General features: G+C 41.5%; 1 protein-coding gene across 1 annotated transcript in view; it reads right to left on the bottom strand.

Annotated features, from left to right (window-relative positions):
* The window catches only part of aspscr1 (ASPSCR1 tether for SLC2A4, UBX domain containing), a 17135-nt gene extending 1268 nt beyond the window's left edge, over positions 1 to 15867 (bottom strand). Inside the window, exons 1-16 of the mRNA XM_032540684.1 lie at positions 15739 to 15867; positions 15466 to 15521; positions 14655 to 14769; positions 12051 to 12151; positions 10162 to 10219; positions 9990 to 10063; positions 9308 to 9881; positions 9091 to 9150; positions 7790 to 7929; positions 6862 to 6943; positions 6690 to 6756; positions 6259 to 6321; positions 5577 to 5629; positions 2897 to 2948; positions 2709 to 2778; positions 1883 to 2070 (exon numbers count right to left, since the gene is read on the bottom strand). Coding sequence (XP_032396575.1) covers positions 1883 to 2070; positions 2709 to 2778; positions 2897 to 2948; positions 5577 to 5629; positions 6259 to 6321; positions 6690 to 6756; positions 6862 to 6943; positions 7790 to 7929; positions 9091 to 9150; positions 9308 to 9881; positions 9990 to 10063; positions 10162 to 10219; positions 12051 to 12151; positions 14655 to 14769; positions 15466 to 15521; positions 15739 to 15828 — 1843 coding nt within the window. The 5' untranslated portion in view covers positions 15829 to 15867. The remainder of the gene's footprint in view (positions 1 to 1882; positions 2071 to 2708; positions 2779 to 2896; positions 2949 to 5576; positions 5630 to 6258; positions 6322 to 6689; positions 6757 to 6861; positions 6944 to 7789; positions 7930 to 9090; positions 9151 to 9307; positions 9882 to 9989; positions 10064 to 10161; positions 10220 to 12050; positions 12152 to 14654; positions 14770 to 15465; positions 15522 to 15738) is intronic.
* Between the last annotated feature and the right edge of the window lie 2058 nt (positions 15868 to 17925).

Consider the following 17925-nt stretch of genomic DNA (forward strand, 5'->3'; position numbering starts at 1 on the left):
GTGTGTGTGTGTGTGTGTGTGTGTGTGTGTGTAGGTCCTCTGTATTGTAGGGTTCCACATATGGTGCCTATAATTCTTGAATCAGTTCTTTTCTTTTAACTATTCTCATGAAAGAGAAAGCAGCCTCAACTTTCTTAAAAGACACACATGGGCACGCACAGAGATCAGCCAGAAATTAAATGTGCACAAAAACACAAACAAGACAGGCAGAGAGAGGAAAGGGAGCACGATTCTAAACAAAAACATCAATACAGTGATTACCAGAAACATGACAATAGAAGAACAGAAAAGCGCCGTGCCTGGACAGACCACAGGGAACCATGCTGTGTGATGTGGCCCAGCAGCAGGCTCTCTCCCTGGGCCCTGGGTGCTTGTAGTGGTCTCCTGGGCCAGAGGGGTTGACCATCCTGAACTAATTGGTTCATCCTAAAACGCATCCTTCTGAGTCATAAGGAATTCTGCTTTCAAAAGTCAATTTCCTATTGACTGTGGTTTTGGGGTGTGTGTGTGTGTGTTTACGACGACAACAATCGTGTGGCTCAAAGCCTTCTGTTCTTTGGCTACAAGAAGAAAAAAAAAGAATGTCATCTCTGAGGAGGATGGCTGGAAGGTTGAAATACTTTATTTTGGGTGTGCAAGACAGCGATCAAACAGAGCGTGTTTGCAGGTTGCATAACTAGAGGCGCACTGCAATGCCTTTCTTGTTGAAGACGCCCTGATCAGACCAGACCTTTTTGTTATTCTTGCTAGGCAACAATCGAATCACCCGTCCTCAGCCAACCGTTATTTTGCTCTGAAGCTAAATGACGTCAGGTGTTTTTTCCGCTCTGAGTTAGTGTGTTTTCAACTTGAGGCGTTCTTGGGGACTCAGGGAAAAAAAAAAAAACTGAGGTGCTCAGCAACGCAAAGGCAGCAAGCAAAACATTTCACCTTCATTGAAAACACTTACAAAAAGCCGCCCCAGGCTGCTAAAATACGCTCTGTCTGATCGGGTCATAAGGTGCTTTGTTTTGGCTGGTGTGAGCTCTACGGACTAAACGACCAGCCCTAGATGGCCTCAAAAGTTGGGTCTTCCAAATGCACTCTGCTGTGGTTTGTTTGTCGTGTGAAAGCAAAGCAGACCAGCCACAAGATTGAAGAGATGTGTTTAAACTAGCTAAACTACTATTAAGACCTTTTGATTATAAACTGTAAGGAAAGCGATTGGTTTAAGACATTGTATTGGCCTGGTGTACAACCGGCTTCTCCTGGGAGTGTTGCATTATGGGTTATTTGTAGCTTTAAGTAATGCTAGGCTAGCAAGTTTCATTATGTCTGTTCATATTGTATCAGTTATAGTAACTCAGCCCTGTAAAGTGTTTTATGAAACACAGTTTGACTTTCTGCCACGTAGGAAATACATTTCTACGACGAACAAAAACACCACTATGTGTACTGCAGAACTGGACCAGGGCATCATCTGCCAAAACAAACAGCCAATTGTGACCATTGTCACAAAATGTCATAATGAGGAGCTCAAAAAGAGAGCCAGAGATGATGCAGACCCCTTTAAAAGCTTGACTACTGTATGTGGTTACTTACTCAAACGCTCCTGGAGAATGTGAGTCAGAGTTAGAATAACTAAGTGTCACCATATACAGTTGTGCTGATGACGCAGGATACTATAACGCTCAGATCAAACCTGTCGGTCCTACGACTTTGCTTACAGCTTTTGAGTTTGTTTATAAAAAGCCAGTGTGAACATAAACAGGATAAGAACTAAAAGGCAACAATGTACACATTCTTTCCTTGGTCTGGACCAAATGAACCAAACTACAGGGGTGGGGCAGAATTGACTAGGATTGTTTTAGTACATGTGCTCTACATCCTGTACCATCCTCACCTGGAAGCTTGAGCCACTTGGGCACCTTGCACGGGTCGGATCTGGAAGGTTTAGCAGCCTGGATGTGTGCAGACTGGTCTCTCTCGTCTTGTGTGGCCCCGCTTGTGTCAGCCTTCGGCTCTGGAGGAGGCAGCGGCTCCTCGGAGCCCTCAGAGCTAGAGGAGGGTGTTGGGGACCGGAACATGCAGCTGAGGTGGGATGAGGGAGGAAAAAAAAAAAAAAAATGTGTCTCCAGAAAATATGCTTTGATGAAAGTATCTTTTTTTTCTTGTGAAGTTCTTGTATGTATTTAAACCTTGTTAAAGAAGCAAAAAGGACAACAGTTTGGGGTCACTTTTGAGAAATCGGCTCTATCTTTAAAGACTATTTTTTGGTGGCTTTTCCCTTTATTTGATAGTGACAGTGGATAAACAGGAAAGGTGGAAGAGAGATAGGGGTTGACACGCAGAAAAGGGCCGCAGGTCGTATTCGAACCCGGGCCGCTGCAAAATGACTTAGCCTACGTGGGGTGCACGCTCTTACTGGGTGAGCTAGAGGAAGCCCTGAATCGGTTTTATCTTTAAAAAGACTGGAAAAGGGTGTGTGTGTGTGTGTGTGTGTGTGTGTGTGTGTGTGTGTGTGTGTGTGTGTGTGGTGTGCGTTGAGTGTGTGTGCATGTAGGAAATGAGGGCGCATGAGGGCACCTGCTGTTTAGCCTGAACCTCAAAGGGATTCCAATGATGACAGCTTTGTGACAGGAAAATAGGCTGGTTGCCGCGGGATACAAGTGCATATACACCCTAATGCACGCACGTTCAGGCACACGTTTAACAACACACACACAAACCTTGCAAAGGATTCATTTGCTTGCGAGGCAGAGACAGAGGATTCAAGTAGCTCCCTCTTAATGTAAATATCTGTGGAGAGGACACAGAGACACAGAGACACAGACACAATATTACATTCCTCAGTAATACACCAGGATCTAATTCACAATCAGCATTTGAAAGAAAAGAACCGAAAAGAGTCAAAAACCTGTCTTAGCGTCTGAGCCGAAGTACACCAGCGCACCGGGAAACAGGTCGGCCTACAGACGGACAGGGAGAGGAGGAGAAGTGAACAGAAGCCATCAAAAATGTTTGGCACACACGGCAATCTCAGGCAAAAACACAGAATATCAAAAACAAAACTGCCTCCCTTCTACACGCAAACCAAGCGCTGCCACCACATCCAAGCCTGAGTCATTGCTCGAGGATCTGAACCAGTAACCATGGTTCTTTGAAGCAAACCACAAAATGAGCAACAATCACATGGTTAGTGAAAACACTTTCACCCCTGAAGCACAACACTCCTCTCCGGTGAACGTCTTAATGGTTATAATGGACCATTTGCAGGCAGATATTATCAAGCGTACAATTATGGAGGTGGAAGCGCAGACAGACAGGCAGGCAAGCAAGCAGTGCACGAGTCTTTGACTAATAGGAAGTAGACAAACAAGACTAGTTTAAGACAAAGAGTCTTCTACTCATACTGTATGTCGGTTCACAGAAACATATGAGCAACACAGGAGAGCAAGTAAGCTGGAGAACAAAGTGGAGTTGTTTTTAATGATTAATGATTTTCTGGTAAAATCCCTTTCAGCTGCTGGTCATCATGTGTCCACCAGCAGAGACAAACCTCAACTTTATTCTCAATTACTCTGACAGCATCTTGTCACAGAAATGGAACATTTGATTAAGGCACATCTATGGTAATATTGCCCTTATCATACCTGCATCCAAATTAATAGCTTTTTAACAGACATCAACTGGGAGTTATTATAACCTTTTGTTGGTGGAGTAGTTAATGTCACACCGACTGACACTTAAGGCTGTTAGTTGGACAAAACAAGACATTCAAAAGGCATAACCTCGGGCTCTGGGAAATGTTGTGTGGTGTTTTCTCAATCTTCTGACATTCTCTAGACGGGTATTCTTACAATTACTATTATTCCTCAGTCTTTTCAAGCAGTATTGCACTAAGACTTATTGCTTAATTACCTAACACTAGCGAGCTACAGGTGATAACAGATGCCAGCATCATTTGTCTTTTCATTTTCAAATCAACAGTCAAAGGTGAGAATAAGAAAAGCAGCCTTAGCCCAGTCGTTCCCTATTTCCCATCAACAGTGTCAAAAGAAGGTGGCATGGCTGTCACTGGGTTTACCCTCCACTACAACCTTACACACACTGTCCTTTCCCCCCCCCCTCACCAACTGGTTGCTAAATTGGGAAACTCTGGACTAATTGCTATTATTGCAGCCCTGTGAGCAGGAAACAATGTGTTACATTGAAACAACGGGCATTTCTGCTATCCAGCTCCTCTGGCAGCAGCACTTCCACTTGGGATGGAAGTGCACGAGTGAGTGTGTGTGTGTGTGTGTGTGTGTGTGTGTGTGTGTGTGTGTGAGTGAGTGAGTGAGTGAGTGAGTGAGAGAGAGAGAGAGAGGCAGAGCAGATCCTGATGGAAGACAGAGGGAGAGGACGTCTGGTATCAAAGAGCTTCTGGGTTGGAAAGCATTCCTTTCCTGACATGACACAAAGTGATTAAAGCGTGCGTCTGTGTGTGTGAGTGTATGTGTGTGTTAATGTAAGAAAGAGACGTGGGCACACTAATGTCTATGTTACAAGACAAAATAAGATTTCCTTTTGTGTGTGTGTGTGTGTGTGTGTGAAAGATTGATGTATAGACAGGGAAATGGAGCCAGACTGTGTTTGACATGACACCAAGGGGATGAAAGATGTTGTTTTTTGTGCCCTTTAACTCTTTTAAGTCCCTAATGGATAGAGACATGGCAGTGAGGGGGGGAGAGATCTGATTTAGAGAGATCATGGCACCCAAAAAGGGAGGGAGGAAGGGACGCACGCACGCACGCACACACAGACACACACACAGACACACACACACGAGGATCGTTATCTTTTGTACCAATCCCTCTGAGGCGTGGGATATTGTTCATGATCACAATCTAATATCACTTCAAACTACTTTCTCTTCCTCCCCATTCATTGCTCTACTTATGGTTGAGTCTAAGTGTCAGAAGAAAAAAAAACAGCAGGCACTAATGACAAAAATGTTCTAGTTACTCTAAAATAATAGATCTAAAATAAAAGTCCATGTCTGGGTACAGACTGACGAACCGTACAAGAGAACAACCTCGTTTTTCATTTGTATCTCTTCACTCTCTTTCATTATTTGAATAGCTCTGAACTCAAAGGCAACAAAGCATCACGGGTGCCCATCGCTCTGTGTATGTGTGTTAGTGTCAAGATCAAAGGAAGGCCTGTATTAACCCCATGTGTCAGTCTGGGAAAAATCAAGCCCAGCTGGGGTCAAGGACAGTGGAGAAGGGGGAAACAAGTGTGAGAGAGTGTAGGAACGAAGAGAAGAGGGGGAGAACGGGAATGTGGTGGGGCTTTGAAGATGAGAGAGGGACCAGCCGATACATTTTACAGTCAGTCAGTCAGTGTGCGTGCGTCTGTGCGTGCGTGCGTGCGTGCCTGCGTGCGTGCGTGCGTGCGTGCGTGCGTGCGTGCGTGCGTGCGTGAGTTGAAGTTTTTGTAGTTCTCTGGAGTTTTCCTGTGATGTGGTTTGTTTTAGTCAAATCATTTTGTTTATTATTGTGGCTAAAGAAAGTGTTGCCTAAAGACTTACATGGCACTTTGCGGAATCTTACCTGAAACAGTGTAGCTGAGGGGTCTTCAAGGATGGTTTTTGGGGGGGTGATGACTAAAAGAAAGTTTTCAGCAAAAACGTAGAAAGAGGGCACATCATCATACTTGCTCAAATCTACACAGAAGTCATTACTGATACTGGAAAGGGAAATGAAACCAGTGTTTGCAGAGAGGTTTTTTGTCAAACTGCAAGCTTTTCCACATTATCCATTTTCATGTAAAACTAACAGAAACAGTACATTAGGAAGGCTGAATTGATTAAACTGCTTTTCAGAACATGGTGCATAGCCACAAGTTAGTGGAAAACACATTTTTCCTACACAAAAGTAAATCTAGTCTAGATAAACCTGTGTGACCTGACTCTGACCATCATTACAATTTGATAAGGCTTCTGTCATAACACTAACTCTAATGGCTGAAGCACTGGCCTGTACAATAAATCAAGAATTGGACAATAAAACTGAGAAAGGCTGACAAATGATGTGCTGACGAACCATTAATGATGAATTTTAAAAGAAGATTCGCGTTTAATACAAATTGAGTCTCATTATCATAGCTTTGATGACTTTGTAATCACAAATTCAATTGCTGAGATTAGGGAGTTTTTTTAATTTTTTTTTTTTGTGGATTTATTATGCTTAATGATGTTGTGATTAATTAGTGGGAACATTAAATGACACTTACACAGGTAGAAACTGAGCTGAGGATCCTCCAAGTGACTCCTCACAAAATGCCTCAGGGCAGCAACTGGACACAAAACAAACCCAGAACATCAAGTGAAGCATGGACAAACGGATCTATCTGCACCTCCATCAGTCGCTGCGTGGAGTATAATTCATTTTTCAGATGGAATTCCCCTCAGATTTTGTTGTTCTGCTGGTTGTCGTGTTACTGTTGGGGCTGAGGTGGCTCTAATCGCTGGAATTACAGACCTGCCTCATTATTTCTGTCTCCCTGGTGTGGCTAGAGTCATAAATGTGGTGAGGGAGCCGCAAGTAGCTTTAACATTGCAGCCATACCTGTGGCTAGCCAGCCGCACACGCACACAGACACACACACACACACACACACACACACACACACACACACACACACACACACAGACAGACACACACCTGTCTCCAGGGGCCTGAAGAAACCTTGTAGAACATGTCTGTCTGGAAACTGGACCCTCAGGACCACCTGGAGACAAACAGTGGCAGCAGGTTATTCAAGGGCAGTATATTTCATATGAACATGCACATTTAAAAACAGGATTGTGATGAAGTGTCTGTCACTTGTGCTCACTTTGGGATATCTTTTCATCTTCTCCTTCACCTGGGTTTCTCTCAGAGATTTAGTCATTAGTGGAGCCTCCTCCAGTAACTTCCTAGAGGAACGAGGAAGAAAGAGACGGACGCAGTTGTAATTGAAACGAGCTGAAAGATAAAAAAAGCACACTGTGGAATTGACAATGGGAAAGATGAGCAAAAAATATTTCATCTTCTACCCTTACTCGTGTGTGGCCATGCCTGCGTGCGTGCGTGTGTGCGTGACAGAGGCAGAGACGAATTGCTGTGGTCGGCTTAATTGCCCCCTTGGTAATTGCAGTCATTGACGCGGTAGTAGCGTGGCCATGAGGCAACCAGCTAAGTCAACGTCGCCGGAGATTAAAGGATGTACGCAGCGAGGTCTCAACCTGACGGTGTTTGGTCGAGGGCTAGAGGACAAACATCAACACAAAACAGGCTTGCTAATTGCTCCCTGTATGCCATATTTAGAAGCGTTTGTAGTGTACGTGGTGTCTTATAAACGAGAAAAGGTTTGCAAACACACACAAACACACGCAGCTGTGGTCGGCTGTGGCCACATCCAGAGAGCACAGAGTAAACTTGTCTGCATCTGTTTTGAAGAAGCGCTCATAAATAAATAAAAAACTTCAAACTCATAATAAATAAAAGAAAACTTCAAAACGCACGCAGTGATGCCCGGCATTCTGCCTGCCTATGGCCTCTCATCATTGCTATGGTATTCTGCAATTAAGGGTTATACATCGACAAAACACCGCAGGACCAAATGCCAAAATGACTAATTATCTGTTACAAACAGTGCCGGAACACATCGGAACCAGACGCGTTTCTGCAGCAACAACGTATTTATAGTTTTATACTAAATATCACACGCAGTCCTCTGACCCAAAGTCACCCAACTGCTTTCATTTACTTCCTTCTCCCACCTCTCGCTTTTCAGCTGGGCAAAGCGCTTGCGCACATCATCCATCGTCACTTCAAAGAACTCGTCAGGCAGATCCCTGTGGTCCTCAGAGTGACAGGACATTGCGTCCAGGTGGTAGATGAGAAGCTCCCTCTCTACTGGCTGCAGGAAGAGAGAGAGAAAGATAATTTTAATTTTAATCTGTTTATTGATCCCCAATGGGGAAATTAGAATTACAATTCACACTCTGTGTCCACACTTTGTTAGTAATCTCACACAGTCCTGAACTACACACACACACACACATGCTCAGGATCTGTACATGCACTAATGGAGAGATGTCAGACAGACGTGAGACAAAGATCCTGTGTGACGTGTAGGTACATGCTGATGTCATTTAATAGTCACCAAATCCTTATTAATAGTTACAGAATCACATCGTGTCTATTCTATAGCCACAACCTTCCCCTTCTGGGATTTCCTCGTTGCCGCAGGATATTCAACCGTTTGTCTTATTTTTCGAGCCGATTTCCATTACCTTACGCTTCGGTTTGTGTTGGAATTCTAAACTCCGGCCGATTTATGAGGACTAGAGCCCGAACTAATATATCAGCAGGCCAATATTAGACCTTTCCCGAACTAATGGTATTGGCCAATAATTTTCTTTTTCTTTTTTTTTATATTCATTCATCAGAATCATTTATTTGTCATTACAAATGATTCTGATAAATGAATATTAAATAAGTAATAAAAATAAAATAAAAACAGACAATCAACCATGTTATGAGATTTTTTTGTTATTGTGTTTTTGTTCAAAGGACTTTAAGGTTCATATCTTAAGTTTGCATTTTTATACATTTTATTTATCAGAACTTTATAATCAGATAATTTATATAACCAAATATTATTGGCCTTAAAAATCCTTTATCGGTCGGGCTCTAAAGAGGACTATGGTTAATTTCTCCTCAGATCTCTGCAGGGTAAATCCAGACAGCTAGCTAGACTATTTGTCCAACCTGAGTTTTTTGAGTAAAACAACTTTACAACGTACACAAGACAAGTTCCTTCACGAGGCTATTTTTGAGCGGCACCAGGGCTCCATGCAGCGTTTAGTGCCGCCCATAGAGATTTCAGTTTGGTTTAACGAAATGCCAATAAACCATTCTCCCTTCCCGGAATGCTGTGTGGACGAGCCAGACCCTCCTCCGCAGCGCTGTGGAGGAAGGTCTGGCAAAGCGAGACTATATTGTGTTCATGGCTTGTTCAAGGTGACAGGTTAGAGGCTTCTGAAAGGTCTGACGGTTGGAAAAAAAATGGTTTTACCTCCAAGAACTCCTCCCCTTGATCCATGTCATCTTCTGGCTTGTTGGCAGTGGTTTGAGGCTATGAAAAGGAACAGAAGGGCTGCCAGTTCTACTCAATGACTTGTGGAAAGCTTGTTTGTCCATTACTGTTTCTGAGGCTTGTACCAAATAAAAATAATACTACAACAAGATATCAGGACTTCCTTTATTTGCACTTTTGCAGTGATATGGCTCACCTTGGTGCTAGAACCGTGGTTGGATTTCGCTTTCTTGGCTTTGGGTGATTCTACTGCTGCAGTCAGAGCTGGCAGTGAAGAGGATGATGCGGATGAAGAGAGTGAGCGTCCCCCTGCACCTCCCTGGGGACCCCCGAGGCGCTGACCGCCTCCGGAGAAGGGAATGAAAGGAGCTGAGGGAGCGGAAGAGGAGGAGGAAGAAGATTGGTGAGAGTTCAGTCCAGATGGCCCCGCTTCCTCGCCATCCTCCTCTGGCCTTCCTCGCTCGATGGGAGGAATCTTTGACCGGACTGTAGGAAGGGACGTCGGAACCTCTTCCTGTTGAGCAGGGAGTGTGCTGCTTGCAGCAGAAGCGGGAGTTGGAGCAGGGTGGGCTTCGATTGGCCTTTGGGGGCTTATATTTTTAGTTGGCACCTCTCTTGTGGACATTTCTGGATGTGACGGAGCAGCATCAGGCTGAGATGAGGGGCTAGGTGTGGTTTCCTTGGCAACAGGTGTAGTTGGCATAGCAGCTGTTTCAGTGGCTTCTCTGACATCTTCCTCTCCCTGTGCTTTGTTTGTTTTGAGTAAAAACCTTACACAGAATTGGACACAATAGCTTTATCATAAGTCTCAAGTTCACATACAGTATGCTGTTTGTAAAACTAAATTATTCAAATCAGCTTGAACACAAGCAGCCTACCTGATGATGGCATTTCCTCCTGTAAGACCTAGAGACTTCAGAGTGGCCTTCTTGAGTGCTTCTTCCCCACTCACCTACGCATGCGCACGCACACAAACACGCACAGTCACCAAATTAGTAAAAGTCACTTCATTTTCTTGACAAATTTAAAGATAAAAAGAGCACTGCATACCTCATCTCTCATGAAAACACACACAGGGGTGGATCCTGACTCAGACAGATCCGACACACTGAAATCAAGTAATAAACAAAGAAAAATCTGAAATTATGGGAAACTGGTTATGGGTGCTTCAACAGCAACAAAACAAAAACACAAAAGTGACTTTTCCTTATTTCAGGTGAATCATCCTAGGGATTTTACAATGAAACCTCATGCGATGCAGTGGCACGCGGTCTGCATGTGTAAACCATGTGTGCATGATCCTGTGTAGAAACTAATTGAACCGTAAATGTTTTACCATTGTTCTCCTCAGTTCTGAAAAAGCTTTCCCCTCGGCTTCACAACATTTGCAGAGCTTTTACGCTGATGTGGGGCTAATATTCATTTCATGGAAGCGTAACTTCCCTGGATGATGTCATTTAATAGAGATGAGGGCTGAACGGATTCATGAGCACCTGGGACCGCACAGCTGGAACTACTGAGTAACAGCTGCGTGTGTGTGTGTGTGTGTGTGGGAAAGTTTAAACTTCAGTACGAGTGGTGAGAAGAATGGATGTTATCTAACACAGTGCTGGTCTGCGTTCACTCCTAAACAATGATCAACTTTACTTTCCAACAAAGTAGAAAGTGAAAGCTACACAAACATGTTTGTGGTCCATACTTTAAAAAGGACCATCTCTAGCACCTTACTAGGGCTATATGACTGATAATTAGTACAATATGACGAAAGTATCAAATCAAAAATATAAACTAATTAAACTAATTTTCAAAGCAATGAACTAGGGCTGGGTATTATTTAATAAATGTTGATACCAGTACCCTTAATAATACCAATACCAATAGAGTACTTCATTCAATACCCATCATGTGAATTGACGCATGCACCACAGACTCTATGGGTTGTAGCTGCTGCCGTAGTTGGTCACACGTATTGAAGAACGCTTGCAGTGATTGGTGTCTAGCAAAACCAAACAAATAGTGATCTTTTTCTAGAGATGTTCCGATAAAATACCAGTATCGGTTTAGTCTCTGATACCGCCTAAAAAGCTGGTATCGGTATCTGGAAGTACTGGAGTTTATGCACCGATCCAATAACACGTAATAAAGCCCTAAGGAAAATCAATGTTAAAGTAGCTTATTTATGTTCTTTTCTGTTAGAACTGACTGTCAAACTGGATGAAAAAAGACAGTTGTGTGGAGTTTATTGTTTGAGTTTAACCTGAGCCTGAACAACAACAAAGACGGAAATCATATTATATCCATGCAGGGATAGTAGTATACAGCTGTTAAAATATTATAAAATATATGACACGCTGGTATCGGATCAGTACTTGGTATTGGCCGATATGCAAGTTCAGGTATCAGAATCGGTTTCGGGAGGCCAAAAACAGTATCGGACCATCTTTATCTTTTTCTAAAGCTAGGTGCAAAAAGGATCAGATGCAGCTATCGTTTGACTGGAGAGGTTTTGATGCTACTTGGTAGTGGCCTATTTTGGTCAAAACCTAAAGATAAGAGTACCAATACCAAGCCCTACAAGGAACTGTGTTCCTCTGGTATGCAGTACCAGTGACCAAACACCTGTGTTTCTATGTTAAGTACCATTGAGGATATTGTTTAAAGAAACATTTGAAATGGGAATACAGAATGGGGATAAATACTTTAGAGAACCAGTGGATCCTCCAATTTAGCAACTCTAAATTGAATGTGTAACCCCAACTTCATTTCCTAAACCTGAAAATCAAGTCTTAACCCTCAAACGGCCTGTGAAGAAGTTAGAAACAGAAAACATGTCTTCACTTTCCAAAAATGTCCTCAAATTAGTTCTATGTTTGGGCCTCACAAAAGACAGATGTACACACACACAAACTTTGCACATGTGTACATGCTCATACACACACCTGATCTGGGGAAAATGTGTAAGCAGTTCCCACAGACTCTGTCCACAGGAGAAGGAACCCTGGAGCCGAGAACCGTCCTCCATCTGTAGTGCAATACGCACCTGAGGGATATAAAAAGTGTAGTTTAAACATATGTTAAAGACCACAAACACACTTTACACATTAACCATAATACAAGAATCAAACACAGGTCTAAATGATCAACAATAGTTCATCCACACCTCTTGAGCTGGGAGTCTAAAAGTCTCATAGAACTAGGCTTGGACTAAAGGCAGTTGTAAGATCAATTTAAAAAGGGTCACGTCGTGTGGCAGGTTTTGGATTTATTACAATAATCGCATAGTGGATTTGATCGAAAAATACTTTTTCATTTATGTTTTTTCTAATGGAATACTGCAAAGATTTGAATAAAGACCTTATTTAATTGAATTTAAAAGAAAAAAGGTAAATAACATGTAAAAAAAAAAGAAAATGGAAACCTGCATAAACACTAAACAAGCATGTTAAACACATTAAAGTGTCCCACTGACTTTTTCCTTTAAATTTCAAGTAACAATTTGAGTTAAACACTATAAACTATCCACTATAGGTGGATGCAAAACATATCATAACCTTAATATGCAAAATATGGACATGTGTGACAAAAAGTTACCTTAAACGCAGGAAGGACACTCACTATATCAAGTATCAAAATCTCTCTAGCTGGCCTTTTGTAAGTTCTTGGCTCCACAGTCTCAAGCCGTTTTGAAAGAAGAAAATTCTTTGCTAATCAGACTTGATTAAGTTGCACATATGGGCCTACCTCAGTCTGGAAATGAGCAACACCAGGCATCAGTGTGAGTCTCTGTTGTTCTTTATCTCTCTGAGTCATTCTACTAGTTGTTTATGTTTACTCAACAACCTTGTTGTCCAGCACATCGGCACGCTGCACATCGGCACGCCGGGAGAGATGAAAAGAGCTCTATGGCTGTCAGCGGCCCAACACAAAACTCTCTCATGCACCAGTTTGGCTGAGGTAAATGTTGGGAGCGCCTGTGTGTGGTACAAGAGTGTGAGTGTGTGTGAGTATATAAAACCTGTGAGGTATCAACAGTCAACTATCCATCAAATGACCAGAACAGCAGATCAAACCCAGCCGTGATTTTATTGCTTAGATTATGATGCCATGATGTCATAGGAAACTACAGCTCAGCTACAAAGTGTTTTTTGGATACAGATCAGAGTGAACGCAGCAGCACACACAGAATTAATGAATTTCCAGGTATTGATAATAAAACCCCACATATACAGCTGACAGAAAACACCAAAAGAATAGGGATATTGCAATAAAAGGCTACACCATCATAATCTGGGATTTTTCCCTCAAACATGATAATGGGTGGGACAATTAATCAATATCTTGACATAGTTTCTAAAAGTTGTAAATCTAAAGTTTTATCACAATACGATATCTGCTGATATTATGAAGCCTTTCAATTCCGGGGCCTGAGTTCGATGTGAAACAATAAGAGGCTCATTCAACAGTGCCAGTTACATTTATGTAAACTCACCAAAAGCAACTAAAATATGATATGACAATTTCATCACTGAGCTCCTTCCCTTTTTAATTAAAAGAATATAAAGTGGGAATTTCAAAATAAAGGCACATTTTAAAGATGCTGATATGTATCAATATTTTGCATCATTGATTTTTGGTCTTTAATCAATAAATTTATATATAGATTGAGCTTGATGTATTATTACACCTCTACTTTGTAGTTTTACATGATACAATACTGATACTTTGGCACCAGTGTCACTACACTTTTATCACATTTTGGGGAATCTACTGTATTTTGATACCCAGTCCTAATCATCACATTAGAGAGGTGTGACAAAGCCTGAATGAAAGAGTGAGAGAGAAATTAAAAGAATGCAGACGCTTCCATACATGACAAGAGGGGTCACTGAATAGTTTGATGAAAACACAGTCACCAGATCTCAATCCAATTGAACACCTATAAGACATTTTGGCCGACATGTTAGACAGTGTTCTCCACCGCCGCCGCCACCATCACCATCATCATCATCATCATCATCATCATCACAACACCAAATGAGGGAACCTCACAAAAGCACTAAAGTTGAGACACCTGACAGAGACACTTTGTTGGTCCACAGTCCAAGTCTACATTGCAGTTAACTAAAACCCTATTTTAAACTTATTTGCCTGTTCTACTTGAGAGAAATTAACAATGTCTTTAAATATTAATAAACAATATTATTGTGTTACAGTTGTTCATAATTTTGGAAATACAAACATTCCACACGGTAGAAAAAGTATATGTATGTGATAAGCCTAAATTTTTCCGTTTCTGAGTGCTACAGGTGATACCGACTAGCAGGCAATCATTATTATGCAGCCTTACAGATTGTACTTACTGTAAACACTCACACTGATGTTATGTGTCTTTATTATTATTGTTATTATTATTATTTATTTATAGTTTACACATGCTATCTTACTTACTGTCTCCAGCTCGTTCTGACACACAACAAACAACAACACACCACACACACACACACACACACACACACACACACACACACTTTGTTTAAACTAACCTGGCTGTCAGCTACAGCCTGTTTCCTTGTACTTGTCACCATTTCCAGATTTGCATTGTTGGGCAGGTTGGCAAACCTCCATGGAAGCGTAAGGTCAACAGCAGTCTTCTGAAACCTGTCAAACGTGGATGACAGAGGAGAGGCGAGTGAGCATGACATGAAAATCAAATCTTTCCCATATAATCATAAACATAAAGAACACCATTACATTTGACAAAATATCTCCTCCAGAGCTGCTGAGTTCTCAAGAGGAGAAATCACATGATCCCTGACTGTTAATTACATCAAACACATTAAAAGTAAGTAAAAATTGTCACCTGGATGTTTTTTTCTTTTGTTCCACTGTATACAGTATATTAAATCCTGAGTTTTATCTCACCTGTGCAAATTAGATATATGTATATGATAGTCCCAATATAGTATAGGCATTTCCACCTACCTCAGATGTATACATTACGCAATCTGTTATTTATTCCAGCACCATTTGCACTTTTGCATTGCCGTTTTCTATTACTGTTAACATTCACCATGTTTGTTTACACGTGTGTATGTACGTATCAATGTGTATACACCTTTTATATGCAAACTTATGTCTGTAAATAGTAGTCAAATATGTTTACCTTGTTCAGCTTTGCTTTCCTTGTTTTTAGCCGTATGTCTATTTCTGTGTATGTACTTTGAGAGCAACAAAAAGCCGGAGTCAAATTCCCTGCGTGTGTTCACACATACTTTATATTAACGCTGATTCTGATTCGGATTTAGCTTAAATGTCATTACTGGGACAGCTAGCATCAATCGAACTGATACTCACTTCAAACCGTGATCCTCGGGGTTAAACCCATGTTTTTTGCAGACATCCTCGAGCACCTGAAGAAAAAAAAATGAGTAAGAGAGTTTCAACCTAATTAGCTAAATCTTTTGATTTCACCAGAACGAAAACAGAAACTGATCTGTCACTGGCTAACTACTGTTAGCCGAACAAGCTAACAGGAGGAGAATAGTTTGCTCCGGTTTGGAACAAAGGAATATAATGACACAAGCCGTCCATGTTAGAAACACGAATAGTCTTAAAAGCACAAGTTACCTGTAATAACGGTGTGTTTGGAGCCACTTTAACTGTTTGTCTTCTCCCATTAGGAGTGAGAACCGTCACAGCTGTACCACTGGCTGCCATTGTTTGTCGTGACGTCGCGGTGTTTATTTGAATAAACTTTATTGACAAAACACCAGCAGGGTTTAAAGGGTCAGTTCACCCAAATTCAAATAAGAATTTTTTTTCTATGGGGAGTCAATGACATTTTTTGTGTGGTTACAATTTAAATAATGCCATGGTTATTTCAAACACTCAGATCTCACTGTCGTTAAAGAAACTACTGAAAAAACTATCCCCATGAAAACCAACATATTCTCAAATATATTCCAAATATTAGGCCTAAATTAATTCCACATGGGCCACAATTGTAGATTATGCTTATTTCTAAGTATGACTGTATCACTTGTATCAATGTAGCAACATTTCATAAACAAATGCAGCCGACAAATTAAAGGGCACACTTGAATAAACAAGAAAAGAAACATTTTGACATTTCATAGTAGAAAAAGAACAGTAAGGAGTCATTCAGTTAATAGTGCTAAACAGCCTGTGCCTGTCCTGCTGTAACAAGTCAAAATGTCTGCTGTGAAATTAAGGGAATTATATGCTATGGCATTTAAATTTACCAGATCTGGAACCAGTTGAACATTCTCCACCACAATCATCAAAACCCCAAATGAGGGAATATTTTACACATACACATCATGACATATTTGAGGATATAAGGATGCATGTCATGTAGCTATTTGTACATGAAAAGATAGGGTCATGGCGGTTAGGGAAAGACAGAGCGAGGCACAGGACGTAATGTCTTTTTTTATTAGTCATCTCTTGTGTAATCACTTGACCAACTGTCACTTTGCTCGATTGAAAGCCATGATGTCTCTCTCTCATGGGTGGGCCAAATTCTCTAAAAGCAGAGAAAAGGGGGGTAGGGGAGGTAACCTTGCTCCTTATGACCTCATAAGGAGCAAGATTCCAGATCGGCCCATCTAAGCTTTAATTTTCTCAAAGGCAGAGCAGGATACCCAGGGCTCGGTTTACACCTGTCGCACTATCTAGCCACTGGGGGACCATAGGCAGGCTGTGGAAATGCATATTAATGTTAAAAAACCTTGTAAAGTTTCATGCCACGGGAGGTTTAACAGTTATAATAATAATAATAATACATTTTCTTTAACAGCGCCTTTCTGACGCTCAAGGACGCTTTACAGAGAATAATTTACTTTTGTTCACTTAAAGTGAACAAAAGTAAAACTTTTATGACTTGAATCAGTACATGATATGTGAGTTTTAGGATGGATTTCAAAGAGATTGAGTAAAAATAAAAGTGCTTTTAATGAGAAAGTAACTTGGAACTTGGAAATCTTTTAACGAACCACTGTATCTGTGTGCATCGTTCCAGAATTAGGGGTGCTTCAGCCACATCAAGTTGAAACCAGAAAAGCTTTTCCTCGCATTAACAATGAAGATGAGTAAGTCCTGGACGGTACCCTGAGGAAGGAGAGTGAGGGCCAGCCTTCCGAATTCTGTTTTTCTTGAAGTGAATGGTCTACATGTTTCATGGCATTCCCAGCCAGCAGTTTGATGAGCTGCTCCAAAGCCTTGGGCTCTCATCATAGACTAAATACAAATAAGAAAAAGGAAAATATTTAGTTTGACTCGTTAAAAATTATGGTATTAGTTTTTTTTTTAGTGTTTTTATCAATACCTCACCCATTAAATGCATTTGTGTTGTTCAATGAGTGAAACACGAACAATGTCTCTGTCACATAACCTACCACAGTCATGATTCAAACCCCCTCAGTAACGTTTTCTCCTCTGCAAATGTCCTAGCAATCTACAAGGGACTCCTCTCCATCAGTCACACACAAAAAGAAAATTCGGGTCTCACATTTTATTAAAGCCACATAACATGTGTCACTCACACATTATTTACAGTCTATGGTAAACTAGAAACGTGTTTGTGTTGGGCCCTGACGGAATGGTGTGACCCTCTGCAGCAAGTCCAACTGCAATTCTCCCTCACACACACACACACACACACACTTGTGGCTATGCAGGCAACGCGGCGCCCACGCACACCACCACACACCACAACACACACACACACACACACACACACACACACACACACACACACACACACACACTATTCAAAGACACTTCAAAGGCTGC

This window comes from Etheostoma spectabile, chromosome 2, assembly GCF_008692095.1.
Source record: "Etheostoma spectabile isolate EspeVRDwgs_2016 chromosome 2, UIUC_Espe_1.0, whole genome shotgun sequence".
Lineage (NCBI taxonomy): Eukaryota > Metazoa > Chordata > Actinopteri > Perciformes > Percidae > Etheostoma > Etheostoma spectabile.